A 9,281-nucleotide genomic window follows, 5' to 3' on the forward strand; every position below is an offset into this window, starting at 1 on the left:
TTCGGGGGTATTACAGTACTGTATTCCATTACCTGGCCTCTCTGTAGAAACAGCTGGACAGAAAAAATAACAATAAAAAGTTGAATTTGACTTACATCTTTTTGAGTATCTTTAAGAGGCAGCTGATCTGGTTTCTGTACACAAAGGCAAGGTCCACCGCCTTTCGCCTCCTCTGTAGCTTTTCCAGGTGAATGCGGATGTCATGGGAATCTTCTTCAGTTACATCACGATTTCCTTTTGATATTACTCTAAAATAAATAAAAAGGTAATGTACATATTCTGAAATATGGGTTCTTGCGTACCCCTCTCTTCACCACCCTGCCCCTCCTACCCCCAATCCCTTGTGTCTCCCTACACCCCTTATCGCACTCTCCACTCCTCCTCTACTGGTCACCTGGTCATGCCTCTCCATTGCACGCTCCTTCTCTTCCTTAGCCCCTCTGTGGTGGAACCAGCTACCAGTGGACCTCAGGACTGCTCCATCTCTCACTGCTTTCCGTTCACCTCCTCAAAACTCACCTGTTTAAAGTGTCTACTATGCACTGGACTTGCCTGACCAAAGCACCATGCTACTGGATCCTTAGCTAATGCACCACCCTTCCTCTACTGCACAACTCGTGTCTTTGTAGATATAACTTACTGTAATGCTTACTTGTTGCTCCCTAGTTCATATTGTACTTTTCTATTATTTGCATCTACTGTAAACTATACTGTCTTTAAATATTAACCGTGCATTGTAATAATGTACTGCCCTGCAACACCTGAATAAATAATAATAATAATAATAATAATAATAATAATAATAATAATAATAATATGTGATCAATAGAATGCAGTAGAGATGAACATGTTTCTGAACTGTTTTGTAAACTTGACCTCCAACCATCATTCCCTTGATGATGTACAGTATAGAATTCATATTGAAATAAGCGCAACAAGATTGTTTATCTGTTAACTGCATGTTCTTCAATATACTTATAACCAAGAAGCACAAAATGTGCATAGCTCTCTAGCATTATTTCATTGGAGGTGACAAGCCTCATTGTGTTGTTATATGAGCATGTAATCATTAAAGGGTGTCTCCAGTGGCCTCCCTTATCTCCCAGCGCTATTCTATTCGATGGTAATTCATTTATGATTTCCAATACATGAGCCCCTACTGTAGGTCTTTACAGATTTCCAGCTGACACACTCAGTCAAGCTGTGATTAATGCAGCCGATCTGCTCATTTTGTTAAATCGTGTTTAACAATTTGTTTTATTGTTGTTGAAACAAGACATATGAGTAGTATAGCAGTGCTATAATTTTTTACAACTAGGAAACTTTTGTTTAAAAATATTATCCTACACATCTTATGTAGATTTTCTACAAAGAAATGATAAGAGATATTACATTCAATTATTAGCTTGGTTTAAGTCAATAACTAAACAGAATCCTTTGGACAATATGAACAACAGTATTGTATTTTCTAAAACCTTTTCCTTCCTCAACTAATGCAAGAACAATGACTCCATTAATTCTAAAACAAAATAATATTGTCAACATTATGGATTAGGCACAGTAAACGGTAAATATGGAAGTTTATGGATGAGTAGTTTGAGCAAAGGTCTGTCAGAGTTTTGTACTTGAGTCAAATGAGGGGTGAAAAAATTGATTTTTCTAATGAGCATTCTCTTTGCATCGCAGCACATTCGAAAGAAATACTATTTTATATACATGTTTTTTTAAAGTGTGTGTTTTCAGTAAAGTGGGATTCCCACTCAAGCATTAAATGAATTGAGGATTAGCTAGTGTTCATGTTTTACAGTTGAGCTGTGGCCTGTTACAGATTTTTCATCAAAAGTTAAGGGAAGGGCTCTGTAATAAACACAAATAAATGAAGAAAAAAAAAAACTTGTGAAAGTCAATAAAAGAGCCATGTTCAATGTGCTAGGTGACCAAAAAAAAAAGTTTTGGCCTAAAAAGGCTTCGTTATATATCATATTTACTCAGGCCAGGGGATCTAGAAATCCTTGCTCTATTCTTGACGCACAGAAGCAGTACAGTAGCTAACTGCTATGCAAAATCAGGTTCTGTATTCCAGTACATCTTTTTCCGAAGTGTTAACAATGCTCTGAGAATAACGCCTAACCCCTAAGTGCTGCTGGTACACCAAAGTATAACGCGTCCCCCTGCAACACTGCCTCTGGCTGTAGGAAATACAGTAAGAATTATTACTAACTACTATTTAGATTGGTAGAAATTACAGTTCTTACTTTTTCTTTTCCACGACAGGGATCCTCGGCAGTTTCATTTTAGGTTGGAGAAAAATGTTAGGATAGGCATTCATGAACAAATCATGAGCCTCATCTGTTGTGTGGGGGTTGTGTCTAAAGAAAAGAAAAGTGAAAAATAAAATCTGAATCTGTGGCACACGTGGTAATACAAAATACCTGTGTAGCTCTGTATGGTACACATGGAATACAGTACAATTTAGCAGAAATGCACACCAAACTAGAATTTACTGTGGAAAAAGCTTTTTCACACGTTATTAACCATATGATTAATTTATCGTATAAACATCTGCAGCAGTATTTTTTAGATACCATGCTTATATATTGCCTTTGGTGTTTTCCATGCTTACCATTATTAACTATGGTTTCACATGCTTGCCTGTGCTTTAATACTACTGTACTATGCTTTATGACTCTGCTATGTAGTCAACAGAGGATGCCGGACTGCAGGTTCTTTTAAAAGACAAATAAAACTTGTCCTTACTTGTTTTGGAGCCCATTAATTTGACATGTAGTTTCTAACTGACAATAGTCTATCCCTATGAAAGGCTGTATTTCTGTGAAGTGAAACAAAAAACAATTAAAAGGTTAATAACACATTTTCAACTTCATTGGTGTACATGAAAGGTTTAAATGATTAAACAAATTATTTATTTCAGGGAGTGTTGGACAAAAGCCCTTCAGCTTGGTAGAAAGAAAAGTAACTACAGTGCAGTAAGCTTGTTATTTTTCAAGAATTCTGTGGATGATGTCATGATTATGTCAGAATAGAATGTTCCCAAGTGGTTCCAAAGTTCCTTTGTTTCATTCCCTTTGTTTGGGAGCAGAATTTGTTCCCTAGCACTGTGATCCCAATGGTGATGTCTTCAGCTATATATCATATTACATATCTCAACTGTACAATCCCAATTGTTTCCTTTATTTTTTTGATCATTTTGCAGTTATGCGTTTGTCATGTTAATACTATGCATTTACCACGCTTAACCATAACTTATCTGTGATTGCTTGTAAGTGTATGGCAACCACTGTAATCTAAGATGTCAGTTATACTTGAATAGTACTTTCACAGACGCTGACTAGCACTAATCTCGTGTTAATCAGGGCCTCTGAAACCAGGTAGCCCAAAGGTTAAGCAAAATGTTGATGTATAGATAAGAAATTCAGCACTGCAAATGAAACGAAAAGGGTTAGAATGTAAACAGCATCAGTGACTTGGACATTTCATTGAAATACATATGCATTATTATTATTATTATTATTATTATTATTATTATTATTATTATTATTATTATTATTATTATTATTATTATTATTATTTAAAAGTTTATTAACTTACGAGTTTTCTGAATTGAACAACTTGATTGAACAGCAGCCAAAGGCATTTTAAAATTAATGAAACGATCCTCCAGAACTGTACGCTCCTGATTTCCCTTAACTTGAGAGAACGGTAATAATGGTTTTCCCCGCGAAGTGTTTACCTTGGAAATGTAGTTTGCACAGCGTCTCTCACTATGGCAACAGACTAGATACCATGGCGTCACAATGGCATTCTTCAAGCATGCATGACATCCCACGAAGAAACAAACCACATGACTTCGCTTTGCATAACGTTGCAGTGGCACAAAAGTATTTTTACAATAAACGTTGTAAGCTTGTGTTAACAAAAAATTAAAAAAAACCAACAACAACCTGGTATTAACATAATTTTCGAGTTATTGCAAGTATATACAGTTCACGTTCTCCAGGAGGTTCTGTCACGTTTTCACCGAGATGCGCTAAAGATTACATCACCATGTGACCAAACAGAGTAAAAGTTAAAAACTTAGTAAGTGCAGACAAATACAGACAAATAAACAAAATACTGCAGGTTTTTACATAGAAATTCTGAAACGTTTTATATTGCAAAATAACAACAGTCCAATGTATATGATGAACTATACTTCCATCATGCTATAACACTGCGCACATGCTTATTTATTTTATTTTACTTTTAAAGAAGTTACCCCACATGCTGTGAATGTTGGCCTCCTTGACATGCTTCCTTGTGGTGCTGGAAGAGCTTTTGAAGACTATGTCTTTGGAACCACTTGCCTGGTAGGTATGCATTCTCCAAATGTAGCTCGTGTTAGAGATACTGCACCTGGTGTAAGATTTACATTAGCCTGTTCTCCACTGACTTGCAGCAAGCTCGTTTGGGATAGTTATCATTAATGCAGGTAGCCTCTTTCTTTAGTACTGCTTTGTGTCTAAAGAAATGAAGGGTCTTGCTCCATCTTATTTGAGTGCATTGCTAATTAATAATCCACATAATAGGCTGTACCTTGCAATCTCAGGATACTTTTAACTTTTAACCTAGATTCCACAAGCAGATAGGAGAACGGTATTTTGATTACCAATTACCATGAACATAGAAACATTTTAAAACTTGTGTTTGGGATGCATGGAAGTGACGCCATGCTAATGTTATATATATTTAAGTTGTCAAATGTACAATATATATATTTAGATTGCTATACCAAGCCATGCCATGAATTGATCTTTTCTGAATCTCTGCAGTTTACTTTCATTTTCATATTAAACCAATGCAACGATGCAATTGAAGTATGCAAAGATGTGTGTAGAATGCATCGACAAAAAATTAGCAAGCAAATGTAAGACTCTAAGAAGCTAAAAGGATACTGACTCCCAGGCTGCTGCAGGAACATTAATCTTCTTACTTAGCAGCAGATTCCAAAGTTCAATTAACTAAGTGATCTTTGTGAGAACAGCAGAAAATAAAGATAACGGCATAGTCCAGGAAGACATTCTCACCGTGTCACATACTTTATAATGCTTGTGTGTAACTCGTTTGCATGGTAGAGTAATATTTCAAAAACGATAAAAAAAAAAAAAAAAAAAATTGAATGGGGTCCATTAAAGAAGATCCTTAAACCTTTAAGCAGGCAGGCGATTTCAGATAAAAACAAATGCAGATAAAATTAGCTCTCTGCACTAGAATAGATCTTTAAGTGGGAGTTCCACAGAGGTATTAACCAGACTAAAAGCTAATTACATCAAAGTCACCACAGCATGTGTTTATGGAGTGCTCAGGAGAAGAGCAACATATGGGGTTTGTTTTTTTAGAACAGGAACCACTGTAACCTCCCCATTCAAACATGTTTAGTAAACTAAAATCAGGTTTTGGCAAAGTAACACCTCGACAACCAGATGAACCAATGGCTCCCATGAAGCCCGCACCACAAGCAACACCAGCTCCAGAAAGAACAGAGCCTTCAAAAGAGGTAAACTGCACTCTGCGTGGGAGTTCATGCTGACAACAAGCTGCATTTTTAATGATGCCTTTAAGAAACATGAAACGGGTTGTGTTGTCTTTATATTGTGATGTTCAGACCTCATTGTTATATAATAGGCTTCATATAAAAGAGGGATACCTGTGGTGGATACTGTTTTCAGTATAAAATCTCACTTCAGACTGTATGGGTAGGGTTTGGTACACGGCATGTACAAATGTACTGTAATTGAACACTCACATTAAACAATAGTTTTGGACTGTAAAGTTTTTTGGTTTTTTTTGTAGATAAATATACAAACTAGCTAAGGAAAGACCTTTAAAACCTCAAACAGGAGTGATGTGGTCAGTTCCGGCATTATACATATATACGGCATAGACTACAGTCTTAATTTACATACATGTAAATATTTCCATTCCGAATTTACTGTAAATATGTAGTTTTTATAGGTTCAATATATAATTGTAGGTTTCTTTTTTGTTTCTAGTACACTTTATTGAAAGAAAGACACATGTATTTGATTACCGATACAATAAAACAGTATTTGTCCTACTGTAAGGGATGTAAGGCCTGAATCAGGAGTTAGAAGCTATTACCAAAGGTACTTAATCCTAGTGCAATACAATAGGAATTCTGTGTATTAGCTTAGACTCAGCATCTTGGTAGGATTTTAAATATAGTCATTTTCTAAAACCTGTAGATTCCTTCTTCTTCAGAACTTCACAGTCTATTAAACATTTTCCTATTTTTATTGACTGAATTTCTAGACTTAAAACATGTGTATTGTCCTATCATCCAGGATTTAACTTGACCTTATATTACATTATATTAATTCAATACAGGGAGAAATCCTCAACTCATATATTGAGTCTGTGTGAATGTAATGGGTTTGTGTAATAAAGAACAATTCTAAAGAGGAGGCCTTTTGCCCATGTGTTGATTTAATATGGTAGGATCTGTGCCAGTAAATCTTATATTTTATGAAAATCACACTTACAAGAAGTATTGAACCCTCCTTACATTACTCCAGTATTACTATTGTATTGTAGTCACAACACAACTGCATATAATTACATCAAAGCTAATGTACCCCATTCTGTGCTTTTGTCCTTTAAAAAGGAAGCTAAAGAAAATGAACCAAAGAAACAGGCTGAACCAACACCAGCAAATCCACAGCAGCCAGGTCAGTATTTAAGTACAACCAAGAACTGCTGCCAAATTTGTATTCAGGACATCCATTATTGTGTTCAAGGATTGTAAAGTCCCTACTCACTTATAAGCAAATGTTCATGTATCCAATAAAGGCTGACCTTATTAATAATTTAATAATTTAACATTTAATATACAATTTTGTTCCTGCAGTTTGCAGATTAAGAATATTTCATTTCATCTTTCTACAGTACTGTCATATTCGGATTAAATTAATTTAAGGTTGCTGTGTTTTTCATAATTCTTTATCAAGAAAACATTTTCCCTCCATCAGCTTTTAAATATCTGAACTCTGGAAATGCCTGCTTCAGTCTTCAGCTCCTAATGAGGCTGTCCATTAGAATCATGCAACAATACAGTCATAAACCAATCATATATCACCATTGTGGCTTGAGATGAATGATAAGACAGAATTCAGTAGTACTGGTTCATCTTTCATTACATTTCCCAAAGGTGAAGTATTATATGCCACCTAGCATTTGTAGGCCCTCGCATTCTGTATGAGAACACCACCTTCTGTTGTTGATTTCACTTGATTTCCTTGCAGCCCCTGATCCTGCCCGTGCCCCAGAAGCTGCTCCCCAGCCACAGACAGAGCCTGCGAAACCGGATGACCCTGCAGGCAATGAGCAGGATGCTCCAGCAGTGTAAGTGCTCTGTGCTCTGTCTAGTCTGCTTTAGTCTTCCCAGGTCTATGGAGCAAGAACGAGAATAAAGAGTGTCAACAGAGGCTACAGAGCTGGAGCTGATTGAGATGTGTCAAAAGGGGCTGACAAACTCTGTGAGTCCCTGAATGTACTTGCAACCAAGCAGAATCAGGCATCTATAGGTTTCAGAGCCCAGGGTGTCAAGCCCGGACAGGTGGATGCTACAGGGAAGCACATGAAAAAGTAAGAAGAGGGGTGGGATCAATAAGAAAACATCACGGAGTATAGGAGTCATGTCAGTGGACCTCCTTTAGGTGGGAGCAGCGCACTACTGTGTTCTTGGCACCTTTTGTTCACAGCGTTTATGTTTGCATTTTTTTGTATTTCTGTTTTTATACACTGTTCTGTATTGCCTGCCTGGCTAATACCATTGTTGGTAACAGCTTATGGCTTTTCCTGTGTGCTACAAAAAATACATGCTGGGAAATCTCAACATCAGTTCCTGTGTCTTTCTGTTTCTGCTAAAACAAAATCTAGATGCTCAACAGAAACAATTGAATAGGACACAACATTCTGCAAGGTCTGATAACCCCTGTAGTGACTAGAATGTGTGATTGTATTTTATTTTTAATTGTTTCAAGCCAAGAAGATACACATCCTGTACTGACTGTTGTCAATGAGTTTGCGGATACCCAGCTTCAGGACATAGTGAAGCGTTTGAGGCAGAGGACAAACCTTTTCAAGGAGAAACTGCTTGATAAAGATGTATCCTCCCCTGAGCCGAGTCCTCCTGTTTGTAAGTGTCCTTCGAGGAGGAATCTGAGTTTAGTATAGTAGTTGATGCCTGTATTATGATTTAGAAAGTCATTTGGCCCCTTCTGTGTTTTGTCAAACACAATTCCTATATAATCCACTCAGAGCTCTGGTTGGAAGCAGCTCATACTTAATTAACCTAATAACATAGTTTAATGACATAGCTTTCAATGACAATACTGTATTACATACCGCTGCTGTGTTCTGTGTTATCCTTATTGCGGTATTATATTTTTGAATATACTGCCGCCTCTTTTAAAAATTTTAATCACACATAATAGGTTTACACATTCACACATTTACTCTGGAGCGTTCGCCAGGAGAAAACAAATCATTTCTAAAGATTGCAGTGCGTCCAGATCATGCTCCCTCCTGCAACAATACAGCTACTCTGTTCTCACAATGCACCACTCACTTCAATCAGAGCACTGCAGTGGACTTTGTAACACTATAACATTTGATTAAGACACATTTTTTTAGAGGAAATGTGTGGTCACTATTGCAATTATAAACTTTTGTTTAAATATTATTGTGTTAATGAAAAAATTGTTGAGTGGAGAGGATTCACAGTTTAGTGTCCTTGTGATGGCACCAAGCTGCTCTATTTAGGCATATTATAGCTTAAACAATGGCTTACAATCATGTTCTAACTAGACTGGCTCAACTGACATTGATAGAAGCCAATACAACTGGAAGCAAATGAGCTGTTCAAATATTAGCATAGTCATTTTTCCTTTTGTGCTGTACAAAACATTGTTCTTATTCCATTGTGTGTAATAATCTTACCATTGTACCTCTCCTTAGCTCCTATCAAAAAGAAGCACCTAAAAAAGGATGAGAAGGATGAGAAGAAGGATGAGAAGAAGGACGAGGCAATGGTAGAAGAAGCCAAACTGGAGGAAGAGCATTACTGTGACATGCTCTGCTGTAAATTCAAGACAAAACCGCTGAAAGAAAAGCTGAAAAAGTGTAGGCTACCTGACACATTAGATGGATGCACAGGTAAATTAGCTGTAGAGAAACTTTGAATAGTATTTTGCTAACTAATA

The 9,281-nt window shown here is 36.6% G+C and overlaps 2 protein-coding genes across 2 annotated transcripts in view; one reads left to right on the forward strand and one right to left on the reverse strand.

The window, feature by feature from the left end:
• cnbd1 (cyclic nucleotide binding domain containing 1) overlaps positions 1–3,708 on the reverse strand; it is a 72,968-nt gene extending 69,260 nt beyond the window's left edge. Inside the window, exons 1-4 of the mRNA XM_041240008.1 lie at positions 3,610–3,708; positions 2,758–2,830; positions 2,256–2,369; positions 96–248 (exon numbers count right to left, since the gene is read on the reverse strand). Coding sequence (XP_041095942.1) covers positions 96–248; positions 2,256–2,369; positions 2,758–2,830; positions 3,610–3,655 — 386 coding nt within the window. The 5' untranslated portion in view covers positions 3,656–3,708. The remainder of the gene's footprint in view (positions 1–95; positions 249–2,255; positions 2,370–2,757; positions 2,831–3,609) is intronic.
• A 1,780-nt stretch (positions 3,709–5,488) lies between these two features.
• Positions 5,489–9,281, forward strand: part of LOC121307749 (cyclic nucleotide-gated cation channel beta-3-like) — a 12,281-nt gene continuing 8,488 nt past the window's right edge. Inside the window, exons 1-5 of the mRNA XM_041240017.1 lie at positions 5,489–5,554; positions 6,683–6,746; positions 7,320–7,419; positions 8,061–8,215; positions 9,037–9,234. Of these exons, the coding sequence (XP_041095951.1) occupies positions 5,489–5,554; positions 6,683–6,746; positions 7,320–7,419; positions 8,061–8,215; positions 9,037–9,234 (583 nt within the window). The remainder of the gene's footprint in view (positions 5,555–6,682; positions 6,747–7,319; positions 7,420–8,060; positions 8,216–9,036; positions 9,235–9,281) is intronic.

The sequence above is a fragment of the Polyodon spathula genome, chromosome 3 (genome assembly GCF_017654505.1).
Source record: "Polyodon spathula isolate WHYD16114869_AA chromosome 3, ASM1765450v1, whole genome shotgun sequence".
In the NCBI taxonomy this organism is placed as follows: domain Eukaryota; kingdom Metazoa; phylum Chordata; class Actinopteri; order Acipenseriformes; family Polyodontidae; genus Polyodon; species Polyodon spathula.